This window comes from Anolis sagrei, chromosome Y (assembly GCF_037176765.1).
Source record: "Anolis sagrei isolate rAnoSag1 chromosome Y, rAnoSag1.mat, whole genome shotgun sequence".
Classification (NCBI taxonomy): domain Eukaryota; kingdom Metazoa; phylum Chordata; class Lepidosauria; order Squamata; family Dactyloidae; genus Anolis; species Anolis sagrei.
Genome location: NC_090035.1, coordinates 83210761 through 83227050, shown reverse-complemented (window position 1 = coordinate 83227050; position 16290 = coordinate 83210761). Strand labels below are relative to the sequence as shown.

Here is a 16290-nt window from a genome sequence, read left to right as displayed (position 1 = left end):
GTACATACTTCACATTTGTGTTGTGTGCAATGCAAATACACCATGCATAATTGTATTTCCAGTGCATAATTCAGATTTGTGTTGTGCGCAATGCGAATACACCATGCATAATTTTATTTCTGGTGCATAATTCAGATTTGTGTTATGCGCAGTGCAGATACACCATGCATAATTGTATTTCTGGTGCATAATTCTGATTTGTGTTGTGTGCAATACAAATACACCATGCATAATTGTATTTCCAGTGCATAATTCTGATTTGTGTTGTGGGCTTTGCAAATACACCATGCATAATTATATTTCTGGTGCATAATTCAGATGTGTCCTGAGTGCAATGCAAATCCACCATGCATAATTGTATTTCCGGTGCATAATTCAGATTTGTGTTGTGCGCAATGCAAATACACCATGCATAATTGTATTTCCGGTGCATAATTTAAATTTGTGTTGTGGGCTTTGCAAATACACCATGCATAATTGTATTTCCGGTGCATAATTCAGATTTGTGTTGTGTGCAATACAAATACACCATGCATAATTGTATTTCCAGTGCATAATTCTGATTTGTGTTGTGTGCAATACAAATACACCATGCATAATTGTCTTTCCAGTGCATAATTCTGATTTGTGTTGTGGGCTTTGCAAATACACCATGCATAATTATATTTCTGGTGCATAATTCAGATGTGTCCTGAGTGCAATGCAAATCCACCATGCATAATTGTATTTCCAGTGCATAATTCAGATTTGTGTTATGTGCAGTGCAAATACACCATGCATAATTTTATTTTCTGTGCATAATTCCGATTTGTATTGTGTGTAATGCAAACATACCACCCATAATTCAAACTGGTGGGTGCATTTGTGTTTTGGGCAGCACACACATACCATGGATAATTTTATTTTCAGTACATAATTCAGATTTGTGTTGTTTGCATTGCAAAAATACCCATGCATAATTGCATTTCCTGTGCATAGTTGAGATCTGTGTTTTGGGCAGTGCAAATATACCATGCATAATTTTATTTTCAGTGCATAATTCAGTTTGATGGGTGCATTTGTGTTGTGGGCACTGCAGATATACCACAGATAATTTTATTTCTGGTGCATAATTCAGATTTGTGTTGTGCGCAGTGCAAATACACCATGCATAATTTTATTTCTGGTGCATAATTCAGATTTGTGTTGTGCGCAGTGCAAATACACCATGCATAATTTTATTTCTGGTGCATAATTCAGATTTGTGTTGTGCGCAGTGCAAATACACCATGCATAATTTTATTTCTGGTGCATAATTCAGATTTGTGTTGTGCGCAGTGCAAATACACCATGCATAATTTTATTTCTGGTGCATAATTCAGATTTGTGTTGTGCGCAGTGCAAATACACCATGCATAATTTTATTTCTGGTGCATAATTCAGATTTGTGTTGTGCGCAGTGCAAATACACCATGCATAATTTTATTTCTGGTGCATAATTCAGATTTGTGTTGTGCACAGTGCAAATCCACCATGCATAATTTTATTTCTGGTGCATAATTCAGATTTGTGTTGTGCACAGTGCAAATACACCATGCATAATTTTATTTCTGATGCGTAGTTGAGATGTTGTGTGCACCTGTGAAGTGCAACCTGATCCTCCTTTTCTGCCTCTTTGCAGTGCATGAGCCCCACGTACCTGCCCATGCGCTGCGCGGCCGGGATGTGCGGCCGGGTCCTGAGCGGCTCCGAGAGCTGTGCCCCGTCCTGTGCGCGGTTCCAGCAGTGCGCCCTTTGCATCCAGCAGCCGCGGTGTGGGTGGTGCGGCCTTCGGGGGGAGAACGGCAAGGGTCGCTGCATGGAAGGCGGGCGCAGTGGACCAAGGCAAGGTGGGTGACGGGTGCAAGCCGGACCTCCCATTTTGTTTCGGCCTGTATGTGTATGAGGGTTGAATGAAAAGTAATGCCTCCACCTGCGTAACTCCTCAACCGATAGCAGTACTGGTATGTGGAAGGAACTGGCTTGTTCAGTAGACTCTCCTGTACAGTTCCATTCTGGCAGGAAGCCTTAGCATTGAACAGTTGTGTTGTTAAAGTGCCATTGGTTCAAATTACAGGAAGAGAGCCCACTAAAATGTAAGGAAGGGCTTTGTGTTGCTCAGAGCGCTGTCCTCCCTCGCAGGGCTGGCGGAGTCCTGCGGGCCAAAGGCGGACTGGGCATTCATGTCCTGCGCTCCGGAGAACGAGTGCTTGAACGGCCACCACGACTGCAACGAGACGCAGAACTGCAGTGACCTGCCGCAGGGCTATCAGTGCACCTGCAAGAACGGATACACGCTGGACAAGTGAGTGCGGAGAGGCGCCAAAGCCAAATGTGGACATGAATATTTGTTTGAAACCCAGCCATGATTTTAAGTTGGACTATAATGCTTTTATGTACCCAGGTTGGTCCAGATCCAGCAAAGCCACAGAGGAGCCATTGTGGTACAAACCAACAAATGCGCATTCCCTTGTATTTCTTTTTTGGGACTGTAGCACCAAATAGAATTGAATATTTGTTTGAAACCCAGCCATGATTTTAAGTTGGATTATAATGGTTATATGTACCCAGGTTGGTCCAGATCCAGCAAAGCCACAGAGGAGCCTTTGTGGTACAAACCAACAAATGCGCATTCCCTTGTAATTCTTTTTTGGGGCTGTAGCACCAAATAGAATTGAATATTTGTTTGAAACCCAGCCATGATTTTAAGTTGGACTATAATGATTATATGTACCCAGGTTGGTCCAGATCCAGCAAAGCCACAGAGGAGCCTTTGTGGTACAAACCAACAAATGCGTATTCCCTTATATTTCTTTTTTGGGGCTGTAGCACCAAATAGAATCGAATATTTGTTTGAAACCCAGCCATGATTTTAAGTTGGACTATAATGATTATATGTACCCAGGTTGGTCCAGATCCAGCAAAGCCACAGAGGAGCCTTTGTGGTACAAACCAACAAATGCGTATTCCCTTATATTTCTTTTTTGGGGCTGTAGCACCAAATAGAATCGAATATTTCTTTGAAACCCAGCCATGATTTTAAGTTGGACTTTAATGATTCTATGTACCCAGGTTGGTCCAGATCCAGCAAAGCCACAGAGGAGCCTTTGTGGTACAAACCAACAAATGCGCATTCCCATCTATTTGTTTTTGGGGACACAGCAGCAAACGGGATGATATTTTTGTTTGAAACCCAGCTATGATTTTAAGTTGGTCTAAAATGAATACATGTACCCAGGTCGATCCAGATCCATCAAACCCATGTTGGAGCTTGTGTAGTACAAACCAACAAATACGCATTCCCATATATTTATTTTTGGGGTCTTAATCCCAAATGGGATGAAATTATTTCTTGAAACCCAGCAATGATTTTAAGTTGGACTATAGTGAATGTATGTACCTAGGTTGATCCAGATCCATCAAAGTTATGGAGGACACTTTGTGGTACAAACCAACAAATGCGCTTTCCCATTTATTCATTTTTGGGGCCGTATTAGCAAATGGGATTATGTTTTCATGTGAAACCCAGAACTAATTTTAAGTTGGACTATAGTGAATATATGTACCTAGGTTGGTCCAGATCCATTTAAGTTGTGGAGGGCGCTTTGTGGAACAAACCAACAAATGCGCATTCCCATTTATTCATTTTTGGGGCCGTATTAGCAAATGGGATTATGTTTTCATTTGAAACCCAGAACTAATTTTAAGTTGGACTATAGTGAATATATGTACCCAGATTGGTCCAGATCCATCAAAGCCATGGAGGACACTTTGTGGCACAAACCAACAAATGCGCATTCCCATTTATTCATTTTTGGGGCCGTAGCAGCAAACGGGATGATATTTTCATTTGAAACTCAGCAATGATTTTAAGTTGGATTATAGTGAATATATGTATCTAGGTTGGTCCAGATCCATTTAAGTTATGGAGGACGCTTTGTGGTACAAACCAACAAATGCGCATTTCTCATTTATTTATTTTGGGGTCTTAATCCCAAATAGGATGAAATAATTGCTTGAAACCCAGCAATGATTTTAAGTTGGACTATAGTGAATATATGTACCTAGGTTGGTCCAGATCCATCAGAGTTATGGAGGACACTTTGTGGTACAAACCAACAAATGCGCATTCCCATTTATTTATTTTTGGGGCCATAGCAGCAAACGGGATGGTATTTTCATTTGAAACCCAGCAATGATTTTAAGTTAGACTATAATGATTGTATGTAAACATGTTGGTCCAAATTCATCAAATGCACGGAGGAACCTTTGTCGTACAAACCAACAAACGCATGTTCCCATTTATTAGTTTTTGGGGTCGTAGCAGCAAACGGAATGGACTTTTTGTTTGAAACCCAGAAAATATTTTAAGTTGGACTATAATGAATACATGTACACAAGTTGGTCCAAATCCATCAAGCTACAGTGGAGCATTTGTAGTACAAACCAACAAATATACATTCCCACTTATTCTTTTTTGAGAGGGAACCCAGTGGTGACCTGACTGTGACCTCTTCCTGGTCTATTTCAGCGTGACGGGCCTGTGCAGACCGGTGTGTGAGCAGGGCTGTGTGAACGGGACGTGCGCGGAGCCCAATGCCTGCCACTGCCACTTTGGCTACGTGGGGCGCAACTGCTCCGTGGAGTGCCACTGCAACAAGCACAGCAACTGCCTGGGAGTGGAGGCCCAGGACCAGTGCCTCCAGTGCTACAACAACACCATGGTGAGGGGGCCGGGGTATTTTCACGCGTTTCCATGCACTTGGGGAAATTCCCACGTTCTTGTATGGGGTGTTGCAATGTCATTCTCTCTCTCTCCCTATATTGATCGATTGATCGATCAATAGATGGAAAGGGGAAGGAAGGAAGGAATGAAAGAGAGAGATAAAAAGAGGAATGAAAGAAAATGAGACGGAAGAAAGGAGAAAGGGAAGGAAGGATGGAAGGAAGAAACAAACATAGGAAGGTAGAAAGAAACATAGGAAGAAAAGAAGGAAGAAATGAAGGAAGGAAGGAAGGGAAGAAGGAAGGAAGGAAGGAAGGAAGGAAGGAAGGAAGGAAGGAAGGAAGGAAGGAACAAACACAGAGAGGAAGGAAGGGAAGAAGGAAGGGAAGAAGGAAGAAACAAACAAACGTAGGAGGGAAAGGAAGGAAGGAAGAAACATAGGAAGGAAGGAACAAACAGGAGGGGAAGGGAAGAAGGAAGGAACAAACAAACATAGGAAGGAAGGGAAGGAAGGAAGAAACATAGGAAGGAAGGAAGAAACGAAAGAAGGAAGGGAAGAAGGAAGGAACAAACATAGGAAGGAAGGGAAGGAAGGAAGGAACAAACATAGGAAGGAAGGAAGAAACGAAAGAAGGAAGGGAAGGGAAGACGGAAGGAACAAACAAACATAGGAAGGAAGGAAGGAGGGAAGGAAAGGAAAGAAGGAAGGAACAAACAAACAAACATAGGAAGGAAGGAAGTAACGAAGGAAGGAAGGAAGGAAGGAAGGAAGGAAGGAAGAAACATAGGAATGAAGGAACAAAGGAAGGAAGGAAGAAACATAGGAAGGAAGGAAGTAACGAAGGAAGGAAGGAAGAAGTGGAAGAAGGGAAGAAGGAAGGAACAAACAAACAGGAAGGAAGCAAGCAAGCAAGCAAGGAAGGAAGAAACATAGGAAGGAAGGAAGAAATGAAAGAAGGAAGGGAAGAAGGAAGGAACAAACAAACATAGGAAGGAAGGAAGAAACAAGAAGAAAGGAAGGAAGGAAGGAAGGAAGGAAGGAAGGAAGGAAGGAAGGAAGAAACATAGGAAGGAAGGAAGAAATGAAAGAAGGAAGGGAAGGGAAGAAGGAAGGAACAAACAAACAGGAAGGAAGGAAGAAACATAGGAAGGAAGGAAGAAATGAAAGAAGGAAAGGAAGGGAAGAAGGAAGGAACAAACAAACATAGGAAGGAAGGAAGGAAGGAAGGAAGGAAGGAAGGAAGGGAGGGAAGGAGGAAGGGAAGGAGGAAGGAACAAACAAACATAGGAAGGAAGGAAGGAAGGAAGGAAGGAAGGAGGAACATAGGAAGGAAGGAAGAAACAAAGGGGGAAACGGAAGAAGGAAATTACAAACAAACAATAGGAAGAAACGAAGGAAGAAACGAAGGAAGGAAGGAAGGAAGAAACATAGGAAGGAAGGAAGAAACATAGGAAGGAAGGAAGAAACAAAGGAGGGGAAGGGAAGAAGGAAGGAAGCAACAAATAAACATAGGAAGGAGGGAAGGAAGGAAGAAACAAAGGAAGGAAGGAAGGAAGGAAGAAACGAAAGAAGGAAGGGAAGAAGGAAGGAACAAACAAACATAGGAAGGAAGGAAGGACTGAAAGAAGGAAGGAAGGAAGCAAGGAAGGAAGGAAGAAACATAGGAAGGAAGGAAAGAAGGAAGGAAGAGAAGAAGGAAGGAAGAAACAAACAGGAAGGAAGAAAAGAAGGAAACATTGGAAGGAAGGAAGGAACATAGGAAGGAAGGTAGGTAGGAAGGAAGGAAGGAAGGAAGGAAGGAAGGAAGGAAGAAACATAGGCAGGAAGGAAGGAAGGAAGGAAGAAACAGGAAGGAAGGAAGAAGCGAAAGAAGGAAGGGAAGGGAAGAAGGAAAGAACAAACAAACATAGGAAGGAAGGAAGGAACATAAGGAAGGAAGGAAGAAAGAAACATAGGAAGGAAAGCGAAAGAGAAAGAAAGAAAGGAAAGAAGAAGGCAAGCAGCGAGGGAGAAATGTATTCAGGGTGCATTTCTTCCATCCAGGTGTTTTGGACTGCAACTCGGCTGTTAGGAATTGTGGGAGTTGAAGTCCAAAACACCTGGAGGGCCAGAGTTGGCCGATGCCTGTTTTGGGGCATTCCAACACATGGGTAAGCCTCATCCAGGGCAATGTTCCCCACGTGCAGTGACCCTTCCCTCTTCCTCCTGCTCGTCTTCCAGGGCCAGCACTGCGAGAAATGCCAGCCGCTCTTTGTGGGCTCGGCACTGAGTGGAGGCACCTGCCGGCCCTGCCACGCCTTTTGCCGCGGAAACAGCAACCTGTGCATCACCCGCGAGGAGTACGAGCGCGCCAGACGCGACCCGGTCCGCTTCCCGCTGGACCCGGCATTGGTACGTGCATTGTTGCATCTTCCATCAAAAGATGTCTTTCTGTGCAACCTGTTGTGTGGTCATTGTGTTCTAGCAGCATTTGCTCCTGACGTTTCGCCTGCATCTATGGCTACCGGCATCTGCAGAGGATCTGATAGTAGTAAAGCAAGTGGAGTGCATTCTATCCCGGGTGGGAGGAAACAACCCTTGTCTGCTGAAGCAAGTGTGGGTGTTGCAATTAGCAACCTTGATTTGCAAGTGCTGATCCACCCATTATTAGCATGTGAGTAACCAACCGTGAAGGTTACACAGTCAATTAGGGAGGGCATCTGCATAGAAGTAGCCCGAACTTCATTCCTTTTGAATTGTTTACCGCCACGAAGTTGCATTGCAATGCTTTTGTGAGTGGCATCTGGAGAGAAGAAGGCAAATGTGCACAGCACAGTCCACTGAAGGGCTAAGAAGAGGAGATATGTGATCCAAGAGAGACAACCGAGTTACCGTATATACTCAAGTATAAGCCGACCCAAATATAAGCCGAGCCACCTAATTTTACCACAAAAAAACTGGGAAAACATATTGACTCGAGTCTAAACCGAGTCCAGAACAGGAATAACCCTCTTACTTCAAAACACCACACATCGCGTAGGAAAGCAATCCTTTTTTATTGATAGCTGTCCCCTGCCAGGGTTTGGGGAGAACTATGAATCCCAGTAACTACAAATCCCAAATGTCAAGGTCTATTTCCCTTAAACTCCATCTGTGTTCACATTTGGGCATATTGAGCATTCGCTCCAAGTTTGGTCCAGATCCGTCATTGTTTGAGCCCACAGTGCTCTCTGGGTGTAGGTGAACTACAACTCCCAAACTCAAGGTCAATGCCCACCAAACCCCACTAGCATTCACATTTGGGTATGAATGAAAATGCATCCTGCATATCAGATATTTACATTATGATTTATAACAGTAGTAAAATGACTGTTATGAAGTAGCAACAAAAACAATGTTATGGTTGGGGGTCACCACAACATGGGGGGCTGTATTCAGGGGTCACGGCATTGGGAAGGTTAAGAACCACTGCTATATGGGATGTAACCAGAGCATGGACCACTGTGGCCAAGTTCCTCTGAAGATGCCTATCGCCATAGATGCAGGCAAAATGTCAGGAGCAAATGCTGCTAGAACACGTTGGCTGTACGGCCCAGAAACCACACCCAGAAATGGGCGCATGGCGGAGCATGCAAGGGTCCCACATGTTTTCCCCTTTTTTCCTCTGCAGATCCCCAAATGGGTGTCCGAAGGTCCGGCGGAGGACACGGCGGTGTGCGTGAACTGCCAGAATAACAGCTTTGGGGAGAAGTGCGAGAGCTGCCTCCACGGCTTCTTCCTGTTGGAGGGGAAGTGCACCAAGTAAGCACATCAAGACTATATATATATATATGCGCCCGGGAACTGCAGATGAATGAAACACACTGAAAAGCAAGGCTGCCTTTTGGACCTGAAGGGAATGGGAATGGGATTTTTATCCATGGGTTAAAAAAGCAATCCACAAAAATAGGTAAATCCAAGTAGGTAGAAAAGAAAGATAGGAACAACAAATCCTGGAAATAGTCCGTCAGAGTTCATGACAACAAATACTGGAACTTCCAAGGCAAAACTTGAGCATGAGCAAGGCACAAGAATCTATCCAAGGCACCTGAGACGACATCTTGACTCAATTCCAACGTTGCTTCGTCTGGCTACAGATTCTGTACTTGGCACTTATATCCCCTAATCTATGCTATATCCCAAGCGGCCAGGAACGGATTTTGTCTCAGCCTTGAATCTGCTATCAGTCTCTCCTGCAATCTGGCAGAGCGCCTGAGAGCCTGGTTTGTTTTTCTGTGCTGACTGAAAGCACTTCTCCTATCTACTGGCACATTAATTTCTGCAGCTGGCCCAGGTGCCAAGCTTTTCTCAAAGCCTTGGGAATTCTCTGGTAGCAATTCAGGTCCAGGGAACAGACCATCATCATAGAATCCTAGAATCAGAGAGTTGGAAGAGACCTACTGGGCCATCATCCAGTCCAACCCCATTCTGCCAAGAAGCAGGAATGTTGCATTCAAATCACCCCTGACAGATGGCCATCCAGCCTCTGTTTCAAAGCCTCCAAAGAAGGAGCCTCCACCACACTCCGGGGCAGAGAGTTCCACTGCTGAACGGCTGTCACAGTCAGGAAGTTCTTCCTCGTGTTCAGATGGAATCTCCTCTCTTGTAGTTTGAAGCCATTGTTCCATTGTGTCCTAATCTACATGGAAGCAGAAAACAAGCTTGCTCCCTCCTCCCTGTGGCTTCCTCTCACATATTTATACACGGCTATCATGTCTCCTCTCAGCCTTCTCTTCTTCAGGCTAAAAATGCCCAGCTCCTTAAGCAGCTCCTCATAGGGCTTGTTCTCCAGACCCTTGATCATTTTAGTTGCCCTCCTCTGGACACATTCCAGCTTGTCAATATCTCTCTTGACTTGTGGTGCCCAGAATTGGACACAATATTCCAGGTGTGGTCTAACGAAAGCAGAATAGAGCATGGGGAGCATGACTTCCTTAGATCTAGACACTATGCTCCTATTGATGCAGGCCAAAATCCCATTGGCTTTTTTTGCCGCCACATCACATTCCTGGCTCATGTTTAACTTCCTGTCCACGAGGACTCCAAGATCTTTTTCACACGTACTGCTCTCAGGCCAGGCCTCATCGTCCCCCATTCTGTCTCTTTGCATTTTGTTTTTCCTGCCAAAGTGGAGTATCTTGCATTTGTCCCTGTTGAACTTCATTGTGTTAGTTTTGGCCAATCATCTCTCTAATCTGTGGAGATCCCTTTGAGTCCTGCTCCTGTCCTCTGGAGTCTTGGCTCTCCCTCCCCATTTGGTGTCGTCTGCAAACGTGATGATCCTGCCTTCTATTATAAAGCATTTAATTCGTTTGTTCAAAGATTTAAGCCTAAATAAAGCATTTGGAAGGGTGAGGAACACTACTCTAAACATTCATCCAAGTCATTAATGAAGATGTTGAACAGGACTGGGCCCAGGACTGAACCGTCTTGATGGCACTCCATTAGTCGCTTCTTTCCAAGGTGAAGAAGAGGAACCATTAGGGAGAAGCACCCTTTGGGTACGTGTTGCACTCAGGCCAGGAAGCCCTCTGACTTTAAACACCACACAGCGGAGTAAAATGCAAGCAGTTTATTGAAGATAATCAAAAGCAGTAGCAGTAAAAAAAGCAATCCACAAAAATAGGTAAATCCAAGTAGGTAGAAAAGAAAGATAGGAACAACAAATCCTGGAAATAGTCCATCAGAGTTCATGACAACAAATACTGGAACTTCCAAGGCAAAGCTTGAGCATGAATCAAACAAGGCACAAGAATCTATCCAAGGCACCTGAGACGACATCTTGACTCAATTCCAACATTGCTTCGTCTGGCTACAGATTCTGTACTTGCCACTTATATCCCCTAATTTATTCTATATCCCAAGCGGCCAGGAACGGATTTCTTTTCAGCCTTGAATCTGCTATCAGTCGGTTGGTTAAGCAGTTCGGTTGCTTAACCAATGTTGTTGTTGTTGTTGGACAGGTGCCAATGCAACGGCCACGCAGACTCCTGCAACGAGCTGGACGGGACGGGCTGCCCCTGCCAGAACAACACGGAGACTGGAGGATGCCAGAACAGCGCCCAGGCGGACAAGAAGGACTGCTACAAGCAGCAGGTGGGCATTAGATCGTCCAGTGGGCATGAGATAATCCTGAGTGGGCACCTGGTGCTCAACTAGGCATTGGATGAACTGGAGTGGGTACTCAATAGACTTGAGTTTCATTCACTAAAGTTGAGTGAGCATTAGATAAATCTGACTGGCATTCAGTCAACTCAAGTAGGCTTTGGATAAACTCAAGTGTGGCATTCGATTGAGTGGCATTTGATAGACTTGAGTTCTGTTACATAGGCTTGTGTGGCATTAAGTTGACTTGAGTGAGCATTAAGTAGATGTGAGTGTCATTAGGTAAACTCGAGTGCCATTAGATAGACATAAGTGGGCATTTGATAGAATTGAGTCCCTTTAGATAGAATCAAGTGCCATTAGAGAACCCTGAGTGGGCATTTTGGTAGACTTGAGTGCTATTAGATAGCATTAGGTAGACTTGAGTGGGCATTTGATAGACAACTGGACATGTAATAGACTCGAGTGCCATTAGACAGACTTGAGTGGGCATTTAATAGACTTCAGTTCCATTAGGTAGGCTTGAGTGTCATTAGATAAACCTGAGTGGGCATTTGATAGACTAGAGTGCCATTAGATAAACTGAGTGGGCATTTCGTAGACTTGAGTGCCATTAGATAAACCTGAGTGGGCATTTGATAGACTTGAGTGCCATTAGATAAACCTGAGTGGGCATTTGATAGACTTGAGTGCCATTAGATAAACCTGAGTGGGCATTTGATAGACTGGAGTTACATTAGATAAACCAGAGTGGGCATTTGATAGACTTCGCTGACATTAGATAAACCTGAGTGGGCATTTGGTAGACTTGAGTAGCATTGGTAGACTTGAGTGGGCATTTGATAGTCTTGAGTGCCGTTAGGTACACTTGAGTGTCATTAGATAAACCTGAGTGGGCATTTGGTAGACTTGAGTAGCATTGGTAGACTTGAGTGGGCATTTGGCAGACTTGAGTAGCATTGACGAACCCTAGTGGGCATTCCACTGAATTCCCTTGCACTAACGTATAGCTTCTCCCTGCCTCCCGCAGTGTGCCAAGTGCCGTGAGTTCTTCCACGGGAACCCGGTGGGCGGCCACCAGTGCTACCGGCTGATCATCGTGGACCAGGAGAGCTGCTTTGACCCCACTTCGCAGCTGAACTGCTTCCACGAGCCCAACATCAAGAACCTGCCCTTGGGCCGCACGGTCTTCTTTGGCGTCCAGCCCAAGTTCACCAACGTGGACATCCGCATCACCATCGACGTCACCTTTGGCGGCGTGGACGTCTACATCTCCACCTCCTACGAGACCTTCGTGGTGGACGTGGACCGAGCCACGGGCATTCACTCTGTGCGTGTGGTCTCCCCGGCGGAGGAGGCGGCTGGCCGGTCATCGTCACTGAACGGGAGCCAACCATTGCCACCGGTGCGCGAGGCGTGGACGCACGGCCTGATCACGTACATCACGGTGCGGGAGCAGCAGGCGGTGCTGGCGGTGCGGGGCGTGCGGGACCGCGTGGTCATCACCTACCCGCACGAGATCCACGCCCTGAAGTCCAGCCGCTTCTACGTGGTGCTGGTGGGCGTGGGCGGGCCCGGGGGCAACGCCACGGAGTCGCAGGGGCTGCTCTTCTTCCGCCAGGACCAGGCCCACATCGACCTCTTCGTCTTCTTCTCCGTCTTCTTCTCCTGCTTCTTCCTCTTCCTCTCCGTCTGCGTCCTGCTCTGGAAGGTCAAGCAGTTCCTGGACCTGCGCCACGAGCAGCGCCGCCACCTGCAGGAGATGACCAAGATGGCCAGCCGCCCCTTCGCCAAAGTCACCGTTTACTTCGAGCCGGACGCTTCGGGCACCGCGGGCGCGGCGCTTCTACCGCCCAACGCCGAGCTGGTCTTCCTCCCGGCTCGGACACACAAGCACCCGGCTCTGGCCGCCGCCGCCCCGCCACTGCCCAGCCGCCTGAAGCCGTTCCACGAAGCGCCCTACCCGGTGGCCCACTTCCGCCGCTCGGAGCCCTTCCTCTCCCACCTGATGGGCTACTCCTACTCCAGTTTCCGAGTGGGGCCTATCACCCTGGAGCCCACCGACGACGGCATGGCTGGCGTGGCCACCGTCCTCTTCCAGCTGCCCGGAGGCATGCAGGCCCCCAACCGCGCATGCCTGGGCTCGGCACTGGTCACCCTGCGACACAACCTCCAGGACTATTGCAGCAGCAGCCACGGGGCAAGCAGCTCCCGCAAGGGCCTCCTCAGCCACGAGAACCTCACCAGCATGTCCCTATGAGGAGCACGAGGAGGTGGCGCGCACGGTGGCGGGTGTCCATCCGCAGCTCTGGACTCACACTTTCCAGTGACCTCAGCGGGAGATGCGTGAGAAGCAATTTTTTGTGCACCAATATGGTAGCCCACCATCGTGCCACAGATTTAGACATCGGCACCAGGGAGAACTATGTCTCTCTTGCATCCAGATTGCAAGGATCTAGGTGTTGCCCTTCTTTGCAGTTCTTTGCACCAGTCTGATGTCATCTAGCGATGCGGAAGAGGCCATCAGTGGATACATTTGGATGCAGGAAATGCACAAGAGACAATCGTTGATGCACCAATATGGTAGCCCACCATCGTGCCACAGATTTAGACATTGGCACCAGGGAGAACTATGTCTCTCTTGCATCCACTTTTCACATTCGTGCCACTAATATAAACATCGGCACCAGGCAGAACTATGTCTCTCTTGCATCCAGATTGCAAAGACCTAGGTGTTGCCCTTCTTTGCAGTTCTGTGCACCAATTTGATGTCATCCAGAGATGCAGAGGAGGCCATCAGTGGATGCATTTGGATGCTGTCCACATTCATGCTATGAATATAAACATTGGCACCAAGGAAAACTATGTCTCTCTTGCATCCAGATTGCAAAGATCTAGGTGTTGCCCTTCTTTGCAGTTCTGTGCACCAATATCAGTGGATGCATTTAGATGCTGTCTACTTTAGTGCCAAGAATATAAACATCGGCACCAGGGAGAACTAAGTCTCTCTTGCATCCACTTTTCACATTCGTGCCATGAATATAAACATCGGCACCAGGGGGGAACTATGTCTCTCTTGCATCCAGATTGCAAGATCTAGGTGTTGCACTTCTTTGCAGTTCTGTGCACCAATTTGATGTCATCTAGCGATGCGGAGGAGGCCATCAGTGGATGCATTTGGATGCTGTCCACTTTAGTGCCAAGAATATAAACATCGGCACCAGGGAGAACTATGTCTCTCCTACTACCAGATTGGAAGACATAGGCATTACCTGTGCTCTTTTCTTTGCAGCTCTGTGCACCAATTTGATGTCATCTAGAGATGCGGAGGAAGCCATCAAAGGATGCATTTGGACACTGTTTACATTCGTGCCATGAAGATAAATATCTGCACCAAGGGAACTATGTCTCTCTAGCATCCAGATTGGAAAGACCTAGGCATTGCCTGTGCTCCAGTTCTTGCAGTTATGTGCACCAATTTGATGTCATCTAGATGCATTTGGACACTGTTTACATTCGTGCCATGGATATAAACATTGGCACCAGAGGAGAACTATGTCTCTCTTGCATCCAGATTGGAAAGACCTAGGCATTGCCTGTGCTCTTTTCTTTGCATCGTAGTGCACCAATTTGATGTCATGTAGAGATACAAAGGAGGCCATCAGTGGATGCATTTGGATGCCGCCCACATTCGTGCCAAGAAGATAAACATTGGCACCTGGGAGAACTATGTCTCTCTTGCATCCATATTGGAAAGACCTAGGCATTGCCTGTGCTCTTTTCTTGCAGTTCCATGCACCAATTTGATATCATCTAGAGATGCAGAGGAGGCCATCAAAGGATGCATTTGGACACTGTTTACATTCGTGCCATGAATATAAATATCAGCACCAGGGGAACTATGTCTCTCCTACCGCTGGATTGGACATGCTGGGCATTGCCTTCTGTGTCTTGATTGGAGACGCCATGAAGCAAGATGGCTAGCTCCTGCAAATGGAAGCAGCTTCCCATGCAACATGGCCCACAGTCATGCCACGAATATAGAGACATTGGGACCAGGTGGGACTACGTCTCTCTTGCATCCAGAGTGGACACAGCTGGACATTGTCTCTACTACTTCATCTATGGTTCTGTGCACTGTTTCAATGCCATCTGGAGATGTTTCGGAGGAGAAGGTGGCAACTGGTGACAATCCAATGTGGCGGTGCTCACATTTGTGCCACGGGTATAGAGACATTGGTACCAGGTGGAACTACGTCTCTCTTGCATCTGGAGTGGATGCAGCTGGACATTGTCTCTGCTACTTCATCTGTGGTTCTGTGCACAGGTTCGATGTCATCTGGAGATGTTTCGGAGGAAAAGGAGGCAACTGGTGACAATCCAGTGTGGCGGATGCATTTGTGCCACGGATATAGACACCCGCACCAGGTGGAACTATGTCTCTTTTGCATCCAGAGTGGACACAGCTGGACATTGTCTCTGCTACTTCATCTATGGTTCTGTGCACTGTTTCGATGTCATCTGGAGATGTTTCGGAGGAGAAGGAGGCAACTGGTGACAATCCAGTGTGGCGGATGCATTTGTGCCACGGATAGAGACACCGGCACCAGGTGGAACTATGTCTCTCCTGCATCCAGAGTGGAAAGACCTGCACATTGCCTGTGCACCAATTCAGTGTCATCTAGAGATGTGGAGGAGGCTATTGTCATCTAGAAATGCAGAGGAGGCAATCCGTGGATGCATTTGGACGTTGCCCACATTCGTGCCATGAATATTGACACTGGGCACCAGGGGGAACTATGTCTCTCCTGCTGCCGGATTGGACAAACTGGCCATTGCCTTCTGAGCTGCCTTTTGTGTCTTCATTGGAGATGCCGTGATCCAAGATGGCCGGTTCCTGCAAAGGGAAGGAGCTTCTCGTGCAACAGGGTTGAGACACGTGTGCAAAAGATGGATTGTAAACTTGGGGGGTTTGGGGGTCCCGTGAGGGGGCCTCAATTCCTCTCTCTCTCTGTTTCCATTTCTTTTCCTGTCCTGAGTTTTCCTTTATTTAAAACTAATTTCCTTGAAGGGTCGTGATGGTCTGCTGGCCACCACTGTCTCCAACACAATGACAATCGCCCCCCACACCAAAAAACAGAACAATAATAAAGAAAGTTTGCTGCCTACATGTCTGTCCGTCAAATGCTGGCTGCCTTTTCAAGGAATGCATTACATTATGTAACATGCTCCTGGGTTAGAAATGCCATTTCCTAATTGGTCCTATCATTAAAACATGGGAAAAGTTTATTAAACTTCCAAAACTTTGTTTTTCCAGGAGGGACATCCTTCTGTAGCACACAATATAATTATTATTATTATTATTTAAATCCTTGCACCGGCAGGACTGAAGACCATCTGTCCGATGGTCTTCAGACAGATG

At 46.4% G+C, this 16290-nt stretch overlaps 1 protein-coding gene across 1 annotated transcript in view; it reads left to right on the top strand.

Annotated features, from left to right (window-relative positions):
- LOC132780505 (multiple epidermal growth factor-like domains protein 8) overlaps positions 1-16038 on the top strand; it is a 103339-nt gene extending 87301 nt beyond the window's left edge. The window contains exons 37-43 of the mRNA XM_067461231.1: positions 1661-1868; positions 2161-2323; positions 4550-4742; positions 6966-7136; positions 8395-8525; positions 10727-10859; positions 11899-16038. Coding sequence (XP_067317332.1) covers positions 1661-1868; positions 2161-2323; positions 4550-4742; positions 6966-7136; positions 8395-8525; positions 10727-10859; positions 11899-13128 — 2229 coding nt within the window. The 3' untranslated portion in view covers positions 13129-16038. The remainder of the gene's footprint in view (positions 1-1660; positions 1869-2160; positions 2324-4549; positions 4743-6965; positions 7137-8394; positions 8526-10726; positions 10860-11898) is intronic.
- The last annotated feature ends 252 nt before the right edge of the window (positions 16039-16290 follow it).